At 43.6% G+C, this 22,134-nt stretch overlaps 1 protein-coding gene across 1 annotated transcript in view; it reads right to left on the minus strand.

Annotated features, from left to right (window-relative positions):
- The window catches only part of ITGA11 (integrin subunit alpha 11), a 79,207-nt gene extending 58,010 nt beyond the window's left edge, over positions 1-21,197 (minus strand). The window contains exons 1-9 of the mRNA XM_087704395.1: positions 21,106-21,197; positions 19,109-19,223; positions 10,223-10,350; positions 8,447-8,595; positions 6,702-6,846; positions 5,252-5,417; positions 3,756-3,826; positions 1,516-1,660; positions 676-824 (exon numbers count right to left, since the gene is read on the minus strand). Coding sequence (XP_087560521.1) covers positions 676-824; positions 1,516-1,660; positions 3,756-3,826; positions 5,252-5,417; positions 6,702-6,846; positions 8,447-8,595; positions 10,223-10,350; positions 19,109-19,223; positions 21,106-21,156 — 1,119 coding nt within the window. The 5' untranslated portion in view covers positions 21,157-21,197. The remainder of the gene's footprint in view (positions 1-675; positions 825-1,515; positions 1,661-3,755; positions 3,827-5,251; positions 5,418-6,701; positions 6,847-8,446; positions 8,596-10,222; positions 10,351-19,108; positions 19,224-21,105) is intronic.
- Between the last annotated feature and the right edge of the window lie 937 nt (positions 21,198-22,134).

The raw sequence follows: 22,134 nt of genomic DNA on the forward strand, positions 1-22,134 counted from the left end.
TAATGACTTCAAAGTTACAATGGCACTGAAAAAAGTGACTGTTGAACGTTTTTCACTTTTATGACCATTGCAGCATCCCCATGGTCATGCGGTCAAAATTCAGGCCCTTGGCAACTGACTCATATTTATGATGGTTCCAATGTCCCAGGATCATGTGATCCCCTTTTGCAACCTTCTGACAAGCAAAGTCAACGTGGGAAGCCAGATTCACTTAACAGCCATGTTACTAACTTAACATCTGTAGTGATTCACTTAGCAACTGTGGCAAGGAAGGTTGTTAAATGGGGCAAAGTTCACTTAATATTCACCACTCAATTGTGGTCCTAAGTCGAGGACTACCTGTATTAATGCCCTTAATTTTTTAATGGCCACATTCTTTAATCTCATAAATTGTCCTTATCTGCTACAATCAACTTTAATCTGCATTGGGGTAGAGAAACTATTTTCTTTGACATAGTGAATGATTAAAGTTTCAACATTTGGCTTGAAGTTTTCATCAGATATCATCAGATATTTTATTCCTCCTTATCACAATAGAGTTTTGCTTCTGTCAAAGGGCACCATTACTGGACTCTTCTTAGGCATCAGTTGGCTTCAATCCAGCCATGTGCCACTGCCTCTTTCTTTGCCACCCACACAGCTTCCTAAACCAATTCCCAGACATATATTCTTTACCTGCTCTCCGGTCAGTGACTGGTGAATGGTGAGGCTTCGATTTGTGTGCATTGTGAAAACAATCACTTTTCCCGTATGGTTAAATCGAGGGGCTCCTGATACATAAATCCTGTTGAGTCTTGTGGACACCACCGAAGTCACGGTGTAGCCTAAAACACACACACATACACAAGAGATCATGCAGAGGGAGTCCCTTACAGTGACATATTTCTATGGCCAAAACTGATCATCTGATCAACGACCACAGAGAGAGTCATCTATACAAGAGTAACAAGTGTGTTGTCCTCTCTAGGTGCACTGGCACAAATTAAGCAAAGATCCTCCTGGCCACAGTCGCCCTGCAGCCCCTCTAACTGTAGCTCTGACTCCAGGCTGACTGCCAAATCAGAGAGCTGACCCTTCTGGGAGACCCATGCCCCATCTAGAGTTCCCCCAAGAGAGGTTGGGATTCCAGGCAGCTTCTCGACCAACAATCCCCCTGTTTCCACGCCATTCAGCTTCCCAATAGGCTCCTTTCGAGATCCCATCAGTTTCTCTCTTATCTGGAATTCAGCAACAAATTGCTACTTTTCTACTTTTCTCCATTTAAAATATTTTAAATGCATACAATACAAAGTGTCATTTAATTGTATTTTTGTGGCTGTTATAATTTGGGAACTGAATGCGGAAAGGTGGTATATAAACTCCAGCATTTCATGTCTGAACTGCAGCTTTGGTTAAGCTTTGCTGGTGCTAGCAAAGCTTAACCAAAGCTGCAGTTCAGACATGAAACGCTAGAATTTATATACCACCTTTCGGCATTCAGTTCCCAAATGGTGGCATTCCAGACATTGTTCTTACCAAGATAGGCTCCATGATTTTTCAGTTCATCTGGAAACTCTTGAAGATAGGATTCTCGATGAGGAACAACTTTGCCACTGCTGGTCTCTTTGAGGACAGCACCATTCCAGTCATAGGCACCAACGGCTCCAAGCAGAATCCCATCCTATTCATGGAATTAAAAAAAGCTGAGGGATAATGTAAGTAAAGTGTCCAAGTCCATTATCCGTTGGTGTGTTCCAGAAGGCTAGAAAATGCCTGCCTGAAACCCTGCAGGGTTGCTGCATGTTCTTGTCAACATACTGGACAAGATTGGACTTTAGTCTGACTTGGCAATAGGCAGCTCCCTCTGTCCCCAGGATCCCACCCTTAGAAATCTGTTTTTATATCCTCCAAGGCTACAAAATACAGAGACAGTTCTTTTAATTATTGTTCATTTTCAATTTCACTAGAACCAGCTAGTGAATTTCAGGGCTTCGTGTTCCCTAGGTCCACAAGATGAACATAGAACATAGAATCCCAGAGCTGGAAATGACCTCAAAGTTATTATAGTCCAACCCCTGCTCACATTTTTGGACATTTGAATTCATCCTCTCTATTTTGGGAGAAGAGGCAGCCATTTCCATGGAGGACAGTATTTTGGCATGACTACTGAAAGAACCCCTCTTCATTTTCCTCAGAGAAAGCCTTGGCCACATATGCAGCCACATGAGGTAAAGAATCCTAAATTGGTAGAAGGTACTTTATCATGTCACACACATTGTCTAAAAACCATGATGGGTGGTTGTGATGGTGAAAAAGTTCTGCCTGTTTTTTATGTGCAGATGGATCATTTCTTGTACCATCACTTTGAATTTTTGACCACTTGTGGATGAGACAAAAGTAATGTTTCCACAAATCAAAAAGTCATCAAGGAGAAGGATCATCCGTACTGCAGCCTCTTCTCCCAATCTGCATTTGCAACTCATTTGAAAAAAAAAAATCAGAGATATACTCAAAATGGGGATTTTCCATCAATAGTTGACATGGTCCTTCAACATCGTCTTTTCTCATTGTGGTTCCTGCACAGAGAAGGTCCTCTTTGGATCAGTGGTGGGTCTTACCGGTTCAGACCGGTATGGCGAACTGGTAGTGGTTGGGCAGCTCGGGTCACTGGAACCGGCAGCAACCCAGGTCTGCCACCCCCTTGAATTGGTTCCCTGGCCAGCGGCCCTGGTGGCACCATCTTTATATTTTAAATATAAATAAATATATAAATTATATATTTTTTTCAGTTCTGCACATGCGCAGAACAATTTTAATTGCAATGCGCATGTGCGCAAAGAGCACACATGAGCAAACTGGCAGTAGTGTCTGCCTGAACCCACCTCTGCTTTGAATCCTTGATTATGGCACAGTGGAAAAATGGGTGCAAGTCTCTTGAAAACTTTCAAAAACATGTCAACTTTCTCTAGGATGCACCTTGCCTAGCTTTGCACAATGTAGTTACATCAGCATAAGACTTAACTTTGCATTTACACAACATGCTAAGGTTGATTAGTTTCAACTTAGTTGATGTAGATTGCCATCTTGTACAAACCCAGAATCTTTTCAGGTCTCTCTCTGTTAAATATCTGGTGTGGAGTAAAATCCCACCTCCTCAGTTGCTACGTGAATTGTATAGCACAAACACAGTCTTTGCCTTAGTTGAATTCATTGATTTTCCCCCCTATTTCTGCCAGTGGGACTGAAGGAGGTTTAGAGCCACCAGTTTGTTCATGGTATAAGTGGGAGTGGCAAGTCCACACCTTTAATTTTAAAAAGTCAACCATTTAATTAATCGAACAATTGCTTAGGGCTGGTCTTAAGTAGAATTTGGATGGTGTGCTAGGCATTCTACCAGAAACAAATCTAGCTCAGAAATGCCAAAGAATGTTTTGCTCTTAATTTTTGTCAACACATGTGCAAGAAATAAATGAGGTAACCACTTCTTAGGTTTTGTTTTCCATGAAGAGCACAGTAAAAATAGTTCAGATTTTCTGCCTATCGACTTGGAGGCTTTTTGAACATTGCATGAAGAAGCAGCTGTCTGAAACCACAGACCAGTTTAATTGTTGTGCTTCCAGCTTATTGTAGACAGAGAAGTCCAGGTATCTTCTATCTGATACAGGCTTTTTTGGATCCATATATCACAAACCAAAAGCTTTTTAGGCTCAGATATATCTATTGCATGCCAAAGTAATCATGAGAGAAAATGAAAAAAAAGTCAATTATTCACTTACTTCCACAATATGGGATGAAAATCCAGTCTGGGACATTTCAAGGCCAAAGGATACTTCATTTTTGTTGGTACCTAAAACACCAAAATGAGAGAAAGAAAAATAGGTTTATTACCTGCCATTACAGTTGTGTGATGAAATTCAGTACAAACATTACAAAGGCCAGTAGGAAGATTTGTGAGTGTGGGCCCAGAAAATCCTATCAATCTGTTTAAAAGTCTAAAGCTGAAAGTTGGAATCGATGGGCATGTAAATTACCGTGTGCCACTTTGGCTATCAGTTCAAAATGCTGCACTGGATGTGAAATTAGCCCTTCTGTGACCCCATCATTCATCCCAGTGATAAACTAATGTCCACAGCAGAAATGATGAGAACCTAAACCAGTGTTTCTCAACCGTGGCAAGGTGAAGATGTCTGGACTTGCTGGCTGGGGAATTCTGGAGTTGAAGTCCAGACATTTTCACCTTGCCAAGATTGAGAAACACTGACATAAACACATGCAAGAGATTTGAGTGCAGACTGGAGTTCTTGGCAGTTTTTGAGTTAGCATCCACATTTAGAAATGAATCTGAGAGATAAATACCTTACTTATAGCAGACTCCTGCCGTTTAAGGAATCTCCTAAGCATGTAGAGATTACTGAGAGTGATTGTCATAATTAACTTGGTCACTGTAAGCACTGTCTTTCAAAAGTGCTAAAATAGGGTTGAACAGTAACAAAAAAATTTTGGGGGGTACTTTGCATATGATTGAGGTCTAGCAGCCTGCTCAAAATTCAGGAAATTCAAGAATACTGTTTAAAAACAACTTTACTTAGATAATGCAGTGAGAAATGCCAGGGCCAAAGATTCTCCTTCTGACATCCATGGAAGTCAGATCTGCAGGCCCTCATGTAGCCAGGAAACAGGAGTTACCCTTTTCCTCCTTCACACACAGCCCGAGGCAAATGCTTAAAGCACTGGACACCTCTCTAGCTGAGGAGGACTAACAAACACAGTCACTATAAATCAATTCAGAATTCAGACAATTTGGTTTAAGGGGCAAACAGGAAACCGTGATTGCTGGTCCTACCTTAGGCACAAAGCCAGCCCTAGAAAGCATGCAATGGCAAACCACTTCTGAAATCTTGCCCAGAAAATGACTTTAGACAAAGACTTGTCCAGGCAGTCTCCAGGAGTCAAGACCGAAGGCACGTACACACACACACACACACAGAGAGAGAGAGAGAGAGAGAGAGAGAGAGAGAGACAGAGAGAGACAGAGAGAGAGAGACAGAGAGACAGAGAGACAGAGAGACAGAGACAGAGACAGAGAGACAGAGAGAGACAGAGAGAGACAGAGAGATGTGAAATGCAGAATGGGACACTTGGCTCTTGAGAAGAAGATTCCCACATGGAATTTAATATCAAACTCCTGTGCACCATATTCAAAGTTTCTCATGCTGTAGGAATGGAAAGTGAGTCTCCTATGCCATGCTTGATTCTCTCAAAAGCTGCTCACCTTCTAAGCTGAAAATCCTCTCTCCCAGAGCATCCACAATATCTTTAAGGGCAGCCTCGTCACTGACATTAAAGAAGTGCTTCTCATCTGGGTCACTCGCTATATATTTGATTTCTTTCAAAAAGGCTGCAGGGTTGATCCCTCTTCTGTTGTAATAACCAAGGACCTAGAGTGGCAAGAAAAAGCATTGTTCCACAGAATTACACTCATGGTGGAAGTATTTACAAGAGAGCTAGTTTGGTGTAGTGGTTAGGGCGCTTGGCTAGAAACTGGGAAACTGGGAGTTTTAGTCTTGCCTCAGGCACAAAGCCAGCTGTGTGAACCTCAGGCTAGTCACCCCTTCTCAGCTGATGGCAAATTACTTTTGAAAGCCTGCCAAGAAAACTGCAGACAATTGTCCAGACAATTGCCAGGAGTTTCCTCTCACTCAAAAGTATCCAGTAAAAAATAAAAATATTGAGCCTATCTTCTAAAGTATTGGCTATCCTCCCCACTACCCCAGCTTAATGTCAATTGCAAGTTTGATGAGTTCTCCTTCTATTCTCTCATCTAGATCATTTATGAAGCTATTGAGCTCTGGGCCCAAGACCAAACCCTGAGGGATCCTACTGCATGGTTCCCTCCATGTTGATGTAGTTCTATTGAGCACTACACACTGAGTGTGATTGGTCAGCCAGTCACTAAATATTTCCTAATAGTGGTAATCTCCACATGGCATTTACTTTTTTCACAGCTGCTGCACACAAAAATTGACATCTTCACTATGCTGTCTTCTATGGCCTTAAGATCTTCCTCCTGTTTACTTGCAGGCAGTTTAGACCTGCCAATGCCATAAATGCCATAAAGGGGGGGGGACACTAGATCTATTACCTTACTCTATCTAAGATATGATAAGCACTGATTTGAAGAGCAAATGTTGATTATACCCTAAGCAAATATAACCCAAAGAATGTCTTCCATTCATTGTTTGTTTTAATAATGCATAAGTGCACTAATGTGTCTATTGCCCCTGTCATTGTATTTTCTCTTTTATTCTTGTTCTCGTTTTTGTTTAACAAATTCTAATAAATAAATAAATAAATAAATAAATAAATAAATAAATAAATAAATAAATAAATAAATAAACAAACAAACAAACAATACCTCTGTGGTGGCGGCAATAGCCCTAAAATACCAGTTGCAAGGAACGTGTGAGAGAGGGAAATGTCTGATTCTTGAGTATAAGCTCCCAGAGGCATCTGGATGGCTTTTGCAAGAAGCAGGAAGTTGAGTTAAAATGGGCTGGGACGTGATCCACTTCAGTCATGTTGGTTATCCACCCAAAATGGCCATCTATTTTAAAACGGAGGGCTCCCCTCTTTTCCTAGCATGTGAACTCTGAATTTACAGCCATTTCAACCAATTCTGAAGACTCCAGGCAGAAAGTGTGCAGCACCCATAAATGACTTACTGCCACGGCATATCTGGTGACGTTGTCCTTCTCGCTGCCTTCAATTGCCTTCTCAAGATCTGGGCTGTCGTGAGACTCTCCATCGGTGATCACAATCATAACCTTCTTTGCACCCTTCCTTCCTCCTTTCTGAAATGCTTCTGAGCTGAAATTCAAGAGATGTAGAGAAGATAGTGAGAGACGTGGCATTTTGCAAATTAATGGCTACTTTTCAAGGAGGATCTCAGTGCATTTGGGTTCATGGTCCCTGTGATTTTTCCAGGCTTTGTTGAAAAAGCAAGTGCATCTTCCTCTGAGTACCAGCAACAGGGAGAAAAAAGCCAAGAGGCATTTCTCTACAAAAGCAGGAAGGGATATTTTACAACAAAGTACTTTAAAAGGGATTTCTATTGCCCTGGCTCATTTCCTTTAGAGCAAAAGAATATTTAGAGATAATAAAGTCCCTTTATTTATCCAAGGCTCCAAACTTTGTTTATATTAGATTCTCAATCTCTTCTTGTTCTGTGATCTGATACAAAGAAACGTGCATGTTATATTCTTTTTATATAACCTGCACAGAAGTTGTGGGAGTTTCATCACTTGAGATTTTCAAGAAGAGATTGAACTGCCATTTGTCAGAAATGGTTTAGGGTCTCTTGCTTCAGTGTGGTGGGGGGTTGGACTAGATGACCTATAAGGTCCCTTCCAACTTTGTTAATCTTTTATAATCATCTGCCATTTTTAAGGCTATCTGAATTCTGGGGAGGGCGTAGCAGAAGGTAAACCAAAGACTGAGAGAAAAAGACAGGAATGGAGAACTTGCCTGTAAGAACAGTCTGCCACTCTCTTGTCCTAAAAGTGTTTTTAAAAAAGGCAACTGCACTTTTTTTGTTTTTCCTTGAAGACGTTTTGCTTCTCATCCAAGAAGCTTCTTCAGTTCTGACTAAAGTGGACAGAACTGAAGAAGCTTTTTGGATGAAAAGCAAAATGTCTTCAAGGAAAAACAAAAAGAAGTCCAGTTGCCTTTTTAAAAAGCACCATTGGAACAACCATGAACTGACTGACTTAGAATCCCCATAGACATGCCACTCTCTTGGTTCTTGCAATTGGGGGCATTGAGAATTTACAAAATAAAGATTACAAAGGAACCTGCTCTTTCCAAAAATCATGAGATGTAACAAGTATAGATTTTCAAGTGAAGAACAGAATTATTATTGTTCTTTGGTTGCAACTGCTTGCAATTAGAATGCTCCATAATTTTCAGAGGAAAAATATCTTTTCATTTGTTCAATATGTTAAGTAGGGAAAGAAAGAAATTCACATTACATAAACTCAGAGATACTCCCTTTTTAAAATTGCTTTGGGGCAGAAGCAAATTCTGGGCTGTATATTCTTTAATCTTATTCTAATCACTGCCTTGTCTTAACATTTCTCAGTAGCAAAATAGGTTCAGCGCCCTCTAAATTATGGTAGAGTGCATATTAGTGTTGCAATACTATAATGTTTAATTTTCTTAGAGTTATCTCACAGGCCTTGGGCATTAGGATTTTGGAGAATTATTATTGCCCCCTTTTTGGAGAATTTGCATGCATATTAATGCATGATTGTTTTTGCTGTCTGCTTATGATGTGTTTGAATCAGAATGTGTTCATGATCCACCAGTCCTGGGTTAAACTGTTAAGCTCCATCGTTGCCCAATTCCATGCCTGTCTAAGACACTCCCCAATTCCCTCTTCATCTGAACAGAATCTGGAAATTAGGCTTACCGAGCAAACTCTATTCCAAAGGCTGTTCGGGTTTCAGTACCCCCTCTCTGCTCGATGTGTTTAGCTGCTTCTACCACATCCTTTACAGACCTATAATCATTCAGGTGAAATTCATGGACAGCATCCTCTCCATACTGGACAACTCCAACCTTGTGAAAACATTGCAAATTATTGGGGTGAAAAGCATCTTTCGTGAATGAGCCTATAGAATATATTACAAGCAAATCCTACTTCTGAACACCTTTCTTGTCTGTTTGTCTGTCTTGTATTACTTTAAACCAAAATCCTGCCACTCCATTCAGGCCAAGGGTCCTTTGAGTGATAGGCTTAGAGGTATATACTCTGAAAGAGAAAGACCCAGGATAGAAGATAGAGAACTTCATTGGATCAGTTTAGTTTAAAGGTAATGTAATTTAAATACTATAGTCATGGGTCATGTTTTAATAGGGTCTGTTTTTGTCCTATTAACGTTCTAATTGGATGGCAATTTTTGATCAGTTGTTTTGTAGGTCACACTCAGCCTGGGATCTCATCCAGTTTTAAGGATAACTGTCAGTTTACTATAAGGTTATATATATATATATATATATATATATATATATATATATATATATATATATATATATATATATATATATATATATATATATATATATATATATACATACTCGGAAAATAGTCCCATTAAGTTCAGTGAGATGCCTTTCCGGGCAAATGTGTGGATTCAGCAGCATTCAAAGGTTGTGTGTGTCAATCTAACAGAGCAGCACTGGATGAAATTAAGTTCCAAATATCTGAAAAAGATGGATATTGTGGGGGGAGGGTGTAATGCTGCTATTGTCATTTTGATGCTGGCCATCATTGCTGTGGATCCCTGTGTGTGGATTACAGTTTATCCTTTGCAAACAATGTCCTAGATGCATCACAACTAATTTGTGACAAATTACAAACCCATTTTTTTAGGGTTTTTTCCCCCACAGCAATCAACAGATGAGTGGTAATTTTCTGTTTTCTGACCAGAACACTTTATTTTCATTTTGCAGTGATTTGGAGTCAATGGCCAAAATATCATTTGGAATGTGCAAAGTTCTTAAAGCAGCTGTGCCTTTCCTGGGTTCCTATGGCAGCTCTCTGCCACTGCTGTGTAATGCTAGAAAAAGAGATAGCTATTTTGCTTTGTTTCTGTCCTACTTTTATTATTTTTTACAAACAACTCAAGGCATATTTAACACATCCAACACACTTTCTTCCTTCTATTTCCCCCACAACAACAACAACCGCATGGGATGAGTTGGGCTGAAAGAGAATGACTAGCCCAAAGTCAAACAGCTGGATTTCATGGTAAGAACTCACATTTCCCCACTTTCTAGCCTGGTGCCTTAACCACTAGACCAACTTTAAGGAGCTGCAGGCAGGTGCTAATGACTGAGTGCTTCAAAGCCCCTTTTGCCTTCAAATCCAAACGCAGCCCAGTCTACTATTTATGACTTGGTCATTTCCCAACAAAGTTAGTGAAGTCATTTGAATCTCATTCCAGTGAAGTGAATCAAGGTTATAATGTCCAGCCAACACTGGCAATCTCTGCTCCAAAAATATGACCACAAGTCAAAAACCCAGTCCTATGTGAGCCTGCGAGGACTACTAATTATGCTTTTAAAAATGAATAGTGCAAATTTATTCTTGAAGCAAAGGGGCAAAGGAGACATATACCAGCCAAAGAAAGCTATGAAATGGAGAGGCTGATAAGGGCAAAATCACCCACGCATGTTTTGTCACCTGTATTTGGCCAGGTCCGATGTAAAATTTCTTCAAGATTCTTATCAGGAAATTTTGAACTTCTGCCCAGGGGTAGATGCTGTTAGATCCATCCAGTACTATAATTATATCCATGTATGTCTGGCATTCTGCAACCAGATAGACGAAGATCATTAAGGGATATTGGCTACCAAAAAGGAGTGGAATAGGCTGCCAATTCCTTTCCCCTTGGAGCAAAGGAATCTTGGAGCAAACACCAACCTTTCCTTCCTCTACTCTGAAATCGCATCGCTCCAATTTTCCCTTGGGTCTATTGTGTTTCTATACATTATTAATACAACAATACCAGGCATTTAACACCACAGTTCTATGTCTGACCACTGAAAGCCCCCTTGAATTGGATAGCACTTCTTTCAGGGAAAGTGTCTCCAATAGGGCTAAGCAACTTTTCCAGATCCAAGGGTCACACTATGATCGTTTGGTAAATTTACAATATTTCACAATGATTGCATACAATTAAATGATTGTTCCTCATGTTTAAAATGACATTGGGGTGAGTTTTTGGAAGGGTGTTGGAGGTTGTATACAAAGCTTTTTACCAGCTAGATATAGCTCCGAGACTTAAGAATGCACGCCATTGATGTGGCTTTCATGGCTAAGGTGGTATTAGAACTCATGGTCTCAGAATGAGCTAAGACTTGCAACAAAAGCCAAAAATAATAGAACATAGAACAAAGGGTTAGAAGGGAGCTTGGACATCTTCTAGTCCAATCCTCTGCTCAAGCAGAAGACCCTATACCATTCCAGGCAAATGGTTGTCCAACCTCTTCTTAAAAACCTCAAATGAGAAGCACCCAGAGCTTCTGAAGGCAAGCAATTCCATTGATTAATTGGGAATTTCTCCTTAATTTTAGGTTGGGTCTCCCATTACTTCTTGTCTTGCTTTCAGGTCCTTTGGAGAATAGGTTGACCCACCAGCCAATCAAATATTGGAAAACTATGATATGCTATCATGTTAATCCTAGTCATTCTCTTCATTAGACTAGATATACAGTACCTAGTTCCTGCAACCATTCATCACATGGTTTAGCCCCCTTAATAAAAAAGTTTCTTTCAATATGTAGAAAGCAACAAAGAAATCAAGAAAATGATCGTTCCACTAAATGGAAGATGGCAAGGAGGTGATGGATAGCAGGGGAAAGCAGAATTACTAAATTAATTCCTGGCATCTATCTTTACACAAAAGGGAAAAAAACAGACCAACCTATCAAAAGGTATGTCATGTCTAGAGAAGAACTAGGGTGACATGGTAGCAGTCTTCCAGCAAATGAAAGGCTGTGTCAGCTTCTGCTTTGCTGGTGCTTCAGCTGCCATGAAACGGGAAGGGGGGGGCGTGTATGTGGGAGGGATTTAATTGATGTGCTGGAGGACTGCTGGAGGAATGTTCTAGGATGTACCAGTCGTTGGGATTGCGCATGCGTACGTGTTTCCCGCCTGCATCAACGGCCTACACATTCCATCTTCGGCCTGTCTTTTTGAAGTTATCTCACACCTGACATTTGAAGGACTTATGATTGGACTGGAGCTTTGATCCTAAGGGGGGGGAACGGGCTTTGCTATATATCAATTGCTTTCGCGCCATATTATTCAGATTTTGCTTCACTACTGCTCGCTTACCATTTATAATTAGTAAAAGTACTTTGGATTTCCAACTCATGGAGTCTCTTAGTCTTCTTTCCTAATTATGGAATGGAGTGGGGCGTGACAAGAAGCAAAATCTGAAAATATCCCTTTCCAGGAGATTTACGTCTACCGAGAAGGGAAATAATGTCTTCTCCGACCAGAGAGGAGGAGGGCGCCGTTGGAGGGGCGGATTCCAGTGAACTAGGACCTCCCGACCTTTCTTTACACCAGCCCAGCCCGCCTGACCGACCTTTGCACGAAGATTTATTTCAACTGCAAATTTCCAGTCAGCCTGAACCTTCTCCCCCACCCCGTTGGTCAACTTCAGTGGGGCAAAGAGAGATAGAGACAAGCTGGAATGCTGGGCTCACCCAAAGACCACCTCAACAAACTTCGCTGGAGCCAGGTGCCGTGAGAAAACCTCAGGCGAGTGAGTTCCCTGACTATTGGAGCCAAAGGTACTGTGGGGAAAGAAGAGGGGGCGATGAAGGAGAATGGAGAAGCTATCAGCACCAGGGGCCCATGAGAAAACCCCAACGGAGTGAATTACCTGATTATTGGGGTCAAACATTTTTGGAGGAGAGAAGGGGGGAGGAGGAAAGAGACTGGAGAAATTGGCAACGTTACCCACGCCAGGATTCTCCCCCACCCCCCCCTCGGCCCGTGTCACCCCCTGCGGCTAGAGGTTTTGCTGATCAAAGAGGACCTCCTCCCCAGCCTCCCCCCCGAAGACATCGAATGGCTAAAATCCCTCCCTTGCCTGTGCGTTTTAATGGGGCTTCTGCTAGCCTTCCCTCCTTTCTTATGCAAGTGTTTAACTACATGGAGATTTATGGCCGGGACTTTGAATCTGACACTTTAAGGGTCAGAATGGTTCTTTTATCTTTGGATGGTGAGGCGGCTACATGGTCGACTGCTTTGCACATGTCTGGTTCTCCCCTCTTGGGGAATTTCAACCGTTTTATGGATGCTTTCCGCCAACGTTTTGATGACCCATTAACTGAGAAGCGGAACAAGTTGAAGTTTTTAACCTTTGACCAAGACGATAGACCTGTCGCCCAATACATCCAGGAATTTCAGTGTCTTTCCCAGTACATGAGAGGCTGGGGGGAGGATGCGCTTCTGGACAGATTTGCTGAAGGGTTGAACGCAGACATTTATCAACAATGTGTCAATCGTAACCTGCCGAGACGTTTAATCACTTGGTTTGAGCATGCTGCTGACGCCGAGCTTGACTTAATCCGTCTGCGTTATGCCACAGAAGAAAGAAGGAAGCGGAAGGAAAGGGCTGCCAAGTCCCTCCCCCCTCCTACTACTCAATCGCTTTCCAAACGACGAGGCGACGCGAGAGGGCCCCCTTCTGGCTCCTCCAGACCTTTAACATGCTTTCGCTGTGGCAAGCTTGGGCACACCGCCCCCGACTGTCGGGCTAAATTGCCCCTCTCTGCCCAACCCCCTCCCAGACGTGAAGAAAAACCTGCAAGAGGCTCTGAAAAGAAGAAGAAGGAAACGGCTTTCGCTGGGGAAACCAACCCCCCTCCTCTTGCCCAGCCATTGAAGGATGACGCGGATGCTAACTCCTCTTCTTCTGATGACTCTGATGACGACACATCACCTCACTGGGTGAGTTCAAACAAGGGGCCCCTTCTACTCCCTATTGAATTAAAAGTTCCTCCTGAGGGGACGCCTGCCACCCTCCTAGCTTTACTTGATTCCGGCTGTTCCCGATCCATGATCAACCCAGCCATGGTAGAAAAATTGGGCATCAAATTGCGCACTTTAAAAACCCCGCTTGTGTTTTGCCAGATAGATGGATCGATTGCGGGAGGGGGGCCCGCCCATTTTTTTACTGAGCCTTTGGAAATGAAAATGGGTACCCATACTGAATTAATCTCTTTTGTGGTTGCGCCTGGCATGGACAGGCCACTTATTTTGGGCATCCCATGGCTCCGGAAGTGGAACCCTCACATAAATTGGCGGACAGGCCGCTTGCGTGTTCGCTCGAAGGTGCCTCCAGTGGGGGAGGGCTCTCCGAACCAACCTGACGTCACTAGCGTTCCTGAAGTAGCCGCTAGAGGGCAGGAGAGGATTGCAGGAGAGGAGAAAATCCCGAAAGAATATTTGGATCTTAAGGAAGTCTTCAGCGAGCAATCTTCGGACATTCTACCCCCCCACAGGCCTACTGATTGCTCCATTGACATTTTGCCCGGGGTCAAACTCCCAAAACCCCGCATTTACTCCATGTCACCCAGGGAAATGGAGGAGATGCGTTCTTTCATTGACAAAAATTTGAAACGTGGTTTCATTGAACCGGCCCGACCCAAGGTGGCGGCCCCTGTGCTGTTTCGTGAGAAGAAAGATGGGTCTCTTCGTTTATGTTGTGACTTTCGCAACCTTAACGCGATCTGTACTCAGAACCTCTACCCACTCCCATTGATGAAGGACTTGTTGGCGCAACTGGGGAAGGGCCGCATCTTCACAAAATTGGACCTGCGAGAAGCTTACTATAGAGTACGCATTAAGGAAGGGGACGAATGGAAGACCGCATTCAACTGCCCTCTTGGTTGTTTCCAGTTCCGGGTTATGCCTTTTGGCCTACAGGGGGCTCCTGCTGTATTCATGCAATTTATTAATGAGATCCTACACGATCATCTCTATAAGGGCGTTATCGTATATCTGGACGATATCCTCATTTATACCCGCTCTTACGACCACCACGTCAATCTGGTGCGCACTGTTTTGAAAAAACTCCGTGCTGCCAACCTGTATGCCAAATTGTCTAAGTGCGAGTTTCACCAGACGACTATTGACTATCTGGGCTACCGTATCTCCCCTGATGGCGTTGAAATGGACCCTGAAAAAGTGAAGGCGGTCACTGAATGGGACGCTCCCAAAACTCGTAAACAATTGCAAAAATTTTTGGGTTTCGCTAATTTCTACCGTCAATTTATTCCCTCTTTTGCCAACATTGCTCTCCCTATTACTAATTTGCTCAAGACTAAAGGCGACCCGAAGCCTAAACCCAATAAGCCTTTGGACTGGACCATGGAATGCCAGGCGGCATTCGAAAAGCTTAAACGCCTTTTTGCCGCTGAACCAGTTCTTAAACATCCTGATCTCAACCAGCCGTTCGTCGTCCAGGCTGATGCCAGTGATGTCGCCGTTGGGGCCGTTCTGCTACAAGCCAATGACCAAGGTAACTTGCAACCTTGCGCGTACACCTCACGTAAACTCACTGACACGGAGCGGCGCTGGGCGGTTTGGGAGAAAGAGGCTTTTGCGGTCCGTTGGGCCCTCGCTACTTGGCGCCATTTCCTTGAAGGCTCTAAACACCCATTTGAAGTGTGGACTGACCACAAGAACTTGGAAGCGTTGCGCACACCTCGCCGTCTCTCCCCAAAGCAGATGCGTTGGGCCCAATATTTTAACCGTTTCAATTTCACTCTAAAGTATATCCCGGGCGGAAAGAACTTCATGGCCGATGCTTTGTCCCGGTTACCTCAGTATAATTGTTCCAAACTGAGTATCGTCCAACCGCTCTTGGCAGCTCCGGTACTCACACGTCAACAGACCAAAGCTCAAAAGGAAGTGCCTCACGATCTACTTTCTGACCTCAAAGCGGCTCTTCCTCAAGACGACTGGTTCCTGAACCATCGGGACGAGTGCACCATGAGGGACGATCTACCGTGGATTGGTGCTAAATTATACATCCCCGCTTCCCTACGACTTGTTGTCCTTCGTCGCGCTCATGACTCCAGGATGGCGGGTCATTTTGGGTTCGTAAAAACTTTGCACCTCGTAAAGAGACAATTCTGGTGGCCCTCTTTAAAAAAGGACATTGAACTTTATGTATCCAGTTGCCCGGTTTGCGCTACCGCCAAAAAGCCGCCGGGGAAACCGCAGGGACTTCTGCAGTCCGTCGCCCGCCCGGTTGCCCCTTGGAAGGAGATTTCTATGGACTTTATTGTGGAGCTTCCCGAGAGCCAAGGGCACACCGTCATCTGGGTGGTCACTGATTTGTTCTCCAAGCAAGTTCATTTCGTGCCTTGCCACAAGATTCCTTCCGCCAAGGCGTTGGCTAAACTATTCCTTTCCCACATCTACCGGTTACATGGGGTTCCCGACCGTATTATCTCCGATCGTGGAGTCCAATTCACATCTAAATTTTGGAAGGAGTTCCTCACACGCATTGGCTCCGCCCAGGGCCTTAGCTCCGCCTACCATCCTCAGACTAATGGCGGCTGTGAACGTACTAATTCCGTCCTTGAACAATATTTACGTTGTTTCATCAATTATCAACAGGACGATTGGGTGGACTTGTTACCACATGCTGAAGTGGCCTATAACAATTCGGTTCACTCCAGCACGGGCTTCACCCCTTTCCGGGTCGTTTACGGCCAGGATTTTGTTCCTATTCCCGAACTGCCTACGGCCCAGCCTCAGGTTCCTTCCGTTGCAGACTGGAGTGAACGTCTCAGTCGCCTTTGGCCCCTGACTCTTTCCACCTTGGACGCTGCCCATAAGGCTCATAAGAAGCAAGCTGATAAGAAACGCTCTCAGCCCTATGAGTACCACGTTGGAGATTTAGTGTATTTGTCCACGAAATTCTTGCATACTACACAAAAGTCAAAGAAATTGGGCCCCAAGTATGTTGGCCCTTTCCCAATTGTGAAAGTTATCAATCCTGTTTCTGTTCGTTTGCAATTGCCCAAACATCTCAACCGTATCCACCCAGTGTTCCATATCAACATCATCAAACCGGTTCGGGTGTCCGACCTACGGCCCACAGATGACCCTCCACCTGCTCCGTTGCTTATTGATGGGGAACGTCATTTTGAAGTTCGTGACATTCTGGATTCCCGTCGGCACCGTAATCGCATCCAATACCTTGTGGCTTGGAAACATTTTCCCCCCTCCCACACGGAATGGGTTGATAAGTCCCACGTTCGTGCCCCCCGCTTACTCCAGAAATTTTATGCTTCTTATCCCGACAAGCCTTGACTTTTCTCCCTTCCCTCTTTTGTTTGTTTTGTTATTTGTCTGTTTTGTTTGTTTTTTCTTCCAGGCCTGACAGCCTTTTTTCCGGGGGACGGCCGGATGTCAGCTTCTGCTTTGCTGGTGCTTCAGCTGCCATGAAACGGGAAGGGGGGGCGTGTATGTGGGAGGGATTTAATTGATGTGCTGGAGGACTGCTGGAGGAATGTTCTAGGATGTACCAGTCGTTGGGATTGCGCATGCGTACGTGTTTCCCGCCTGCATCAACGGCCTACACATTCCATCTTCGGCCTGTCTTTTTGAAGTTATCTCACACCTGACATTTGAAGGACTTATGATTGGACTGGAGCTTTGATCCTAAGGGGGGGGAACGGGCTTTGCTATATATCAATTGCTTTCGCGCCATATTATTCAGATTTTGCTTCACTACTGCTCGCTTACCATTTATAATTAGTAAAAGTACTTTGGATTTCCAACTCATGGAGTCTCTTAGTCTTCTTTCCTAATTATGGAATGGAGTGGGGCGTGACAGGCTGTTACAGAGAAGACGGGGTCAACCTATTCTCCAAAACACTGAGAGCAAGACATGAAATAATGGATGAGTATTATTAAAGTGAGAATTAAGGAGTCTGAGAATTAAGAATTAGAATAATTAATCAGTAGAATGGTTTGCCTCCAGAAGTTGTGGGTTCACTGGAGGTTTTCAAGAAGAGACTGGGTGACCATTTGTCCAGAATGGTAAAGGGTGTCCTGCTCCAGCAGGGGTTACATTAAAAGACCTACAAGGTCCCTTCCATTCTCTTACTCTATGATTCTATGATACTCCACACACAGCCAAGCAATAGTATCCTCTTTGAATAACTGATAAGACATTAAGAATAGGTAACAATAGGAATAGCGCTTAGACTTATATACTGCTCTAAGCCATTTAAAAATGTCAGCATATTGCCTCCAATGATCTGGCTCCTCATTTTACAGACCATGGAAGGATGGCAGGTTGAGTCAACCTTGAGCAGGTCAGGATCGAATTCCTGGCAGTGGGCAGAGTTAGCTTGCAATACTGCATTCTAACCACTGCACCACCATGGCTCTTGTACTGAAAACTAAAGTCAAACATGGCAATGAATGAAATGCATAATAGCTGCGGGGGGGGGGGGTGGGGATTCTGTAGCATCCCTCTTCCCTCTCTTGCTCCGAGAGGACACATGTGATTATTTGCTAAATTAATGCAGGGCAGCCCAAACAGTGAAAGAGGGACAGAAAACTTGAGATGTTTGAGGGCACTGCAGCTTCTGATCAAGAATAAACCCTTTGAAAATCGCCAACAAATGTGTGGGCTTAGAAATAAATAGATGGGATATTTATCTGAATTTTCCAAGGGATTCTGCAACTATATTCTAGGAACTCTCCCTTGGAAATTAGTGTAGAATTTTGACCAAAAAAAAGGCCCTTGAGGAACTTCTCTCAAATGCTTTTTCCTGGGATTGAATGGAAGAGTGCAGAGCAGAGGTGGAATTCAGACAGTTCTGACAGGTTCTGGAGTGGAAACCGGCAGTGGAAATTTTGAGTAGTTCGCAGAACCAGCAAATAGGCTGGCCATGCCCCTGCTGCCTCCCAGCTGATCTTCTGTTGTTGCCCTGAACAGAGAACGGAGCTGGAAAGCAGGTTAGTGGGGTGGGGAGGGAATGGGGATTTTGCAGGAACCTTCCCCTGCCACACCCTCCAAGCCACACCCACAGAACTGGTAGTAAAAAATTTGAATCCCATCACTGCGGAGCCAGGGAGTCTGCAGACCTCTGCAGAGAAGATGTGACACAAAAGGCAAAATATTCTCATAAATCCCATTAGTAATTAAGTGCAAGGACATCTTACACATTTTTCTTTCCTCAGATTGAATGAAGATTGGTGGAATTTTCTGCTGGGCATTGCCAAGAACTGTTTCCTGGCCATTTATTTTCTTCATTTTCCTTCTTCACAGGAAAGCACGGATCAAAAACAGATGTCTCCTTGCTGTCTGGAAGCAGAGTGTTCCCCCACCCACCCACCCCTGCCCATCAGGAAGCCTTTTACCTACCGTCAGCACAAAATTCCCAGTGGACAGGCTTCTTTTCAAGAACAGTTATTTGTTTCCCCTAAAATGGTGATTCTAAATCCCCGTGCGGAAAGCAAGAGAGGGAAGGAGGAAGGGGGGGGGGGGAGAGAGAAAACGTAATAGGCTGATCTTCCTACTCTGGAGAGCTGGAGCCACTGACTTGGAGTATCTGAAGTTGGAGTTCACTCGGGAGCACATGCCTGTGGTGTAATAGGAACTTCCACACTCATGAGACCACAGAGGGCTGCAAGCCTGTGTCAGAAAGGAAGAAAACAATGACATATTAGGAAAAATTTTCAGAAGCTCTTCTTTCAGTTGCCTGGATAATTTCTGTGGAAGTTGGGGCATTTCTCCATGAGCAGATTGCTACTTGATGTTTGTCCAGGTGAAAGGAAACCAAAGTCATTTATAAGAAACAGAATCTCTGCACAAGAAGGAAGCTCTCTAGGGCATGGCAATTTCTAAGCATGGTGACAAATCAAATGATAGACAAATGAAGGTGTAGCAACCACTACAGGTACCAGACATTTATTTGGTACCCTCTTAGTTCCCCATCTGTTTGGTTGAGATTTTAAAAGATTATTTTTATAGAATAACACAGGGGTGTCAAACTTAAGGTCTACAAGCCAGATCCAGCCCATGGGGTGCTTATAATTGGCCCACATGAGCCACCCTGGAAACAGAGAAGGCCAACCCTTGGTGCCTCTGCCAGCGAAAACGGGCTCCCGAGCTCTACTTTCACTGGCAGAGGGTTGCAGGAGGCTGTGACAGCCAAAAAGGGAGTTCAGGAGTCCATTTTTCCTGGCAGAGCACTCAGGCCACATAGGTACCCCTGACATGAGTGTTGTCGAGCTGGCCATGCCCCCCCCCCCAGGTCAAACACAACTCTGATGTGGCCCTCAATGAAATTGAGTTTGACACCCCTGGGATAACATAATGAAAAGGGAAGGTGGGCAATGCCAAGTAAAGCATCAGCCCCCAACATAACTTATTTCTAAGAATGCCTTTGGCCTCCCAAAGGATCCAGGGCATTTTCATAAAATGTGGAGGGACTGCATTCCAGGACTTTGTCTGGAAGAGGTAGGGAGCATTTGGGGCACTTGGGGATGTGGCGAGATGCTACCAGAGCACTTTGCCTTCTGGAAGGTTGCACCAAGTGGCAGCTTATGTGAATAGACAAGTCTCCAACCCCAGGTATGAAGGCTTCCATAACATGCTCTCAATGTCTGTACTTTCTCCTCTATTCAATTTTTTGCCATCTGGTGTCTTGATCATCCATATCTTTTTCTACCTGAGGAGAATTACAAATAGCAATAGCACTTGGACTTTTATACTGCTTCACAGTGCTTTACAGCCCACTCTAAGTGGTTTACAGAGTCAGCATATGGTCCCCAACAATCTGGGTCCTCATTTTACCGACCTCAGAAGGATGGAAGGCTGAGTCAACCTTGAGCCAATGAGACTTGAACTGCCAGCAGCTGGCAGTCAGCAGAAGTAGCTTGCAATACTGCATTCTAAACACTGCGCCACCACAGCCACCAAATAAGCCTGATCTATCTGTCAAGGGGATAGTATAAATTATCAAGGGAAATCACTTGAAGCAGAACATTTTAGCAACTTGGGCAATCATACAGAAAAATAATCACAAGAATTGGGTATGGCTGGTCTAGTGTAAAGAAGAACTAGGGGTGCCCTGATAGCAGTGTTCCAATATTTGAGGGGCTGCCACAAAAAAAGGAAGGTTGACCTCTTCTCCAAAGCACCTGAAGGCAGGACAAGAAACAATGGGTGGAAACTAACCAAGGAGAGCAGCAACCTACAGCTAAGGAGACATTTCCTAACAGTGGGAACAATTAACCACTGGGACTGCTTGCCTCCAGAAGTTATGGGTCCGCTTGTCTGAAATGGTGTTGGGTCTTGTGCTTGAGCAAGAAGTTGGTCTAGAAGATCTTCAAGATCCCTTACAAATCTTTTATTCTGTTAATTTTCAAATTTGCATGAAACCCAGAAATTGCAGTCTGAGGCAGCTATCTTATTCTACCTAATAGGAGGCTGAACAGTGGGCTCCAGGTCAGAAACCCCTGAAAATAATCCCAGCAAAAACATTGTAAATTATTCACAAATAATTTCTTACCAAAAAGCTGTTGTCTTTGGGGTTGGTAGTTAAGCTGAGACCCAGCCGCATGTTATCCTTTCGTTCCGACACATTGGAAAGAGTTACTCTTCCTTGGGAAAAAAGTGTCAGAGTCAAGAGAAGCTGTGGGAAAATGTCACAGTCCTTGTAGATAGAGCCTGGTGTCTCCTCATCACCACTATCATCATTATCTTTTCTCCTTGACAACTGTAACATTTTCTCCCCAGTGACCTTACATCTGGTTGACTAGGCACCATCTGTTCCAAAAACTCTTAGGCCTACAGATCCAGTCTCAACTAAAATACTGGGAATCGTATTTCAGTGATACATGGAGGGTTCATATTAACCTGTCCTGGGTTAAACCCAGGCTCTTCAGATGGATAAATTTCTCCTTCTGGCTTACAAGTTCTGCTCACCTCTTTAACAAAAAAGTTGGTGAGGTGAACATACTTCACTATGTTCAGCTCACCAACTTTTAATCACGGATAATAGATAACATCTACCTTGAAGTGACTTGAGTTTTGCATGTAAATATAAACCTTTTCAGAGCAATACCCAGAGACAATAAGCTCAGCCCTTCCATTCTATAGCTTTACCTAGATTGAGCTTGGAACATGTGCTGTTGGTCTTGCCGTTCACTGAACACTTATAGACATCTCCCGTTTTCTGGGGACCATTGACCTCATATGGAGCTCCTACCACTAGCCTGGAAAAGAAAACAAGATCTGTAAATTTCTAGCCTTTGAGGAACATTAAATCAGAATAACATCTGAGAAATTCTGTCTCCACCAAATGCTTAGAAATGGTTTGTTTGTTCTGTCCATTCAAGCAGGCTGTTCTTTGCTCCAGTGAGATGTTTCTTGATCAAATCATTATTTGTCTTGTTAGCCTCCAGCAAAGTAAGCAGTATAGAAAAGTGGTGTGCTATGTCTTACCATTTGGGGATGGGAAATAAAAAGGGGTTGTTTCAGCCTGAATGTAGACTTTACATAGTTTAAAAAGGAAAGGAAAAACATCCCTATCCCTTCC

This window comes from Thamnophis sirtalis, unplaced genomic scaffold (assembly GCF_051295495.1).
Source record: "Thamnophis sirtalis isolate CommonGarterSnake01/CBP01778 unplaced genomic scaffold, rThaSir2_p1.2 scaffold_2, whole genome shotgun sequence".
Classification (NCBI taxonomy): domain Eukaryota; kingdom Metazoa; phylum Chordata; class Lepidosauria; order Squamata; family Natricidae; genus Thamnophis; species Thamnophis sirtalis.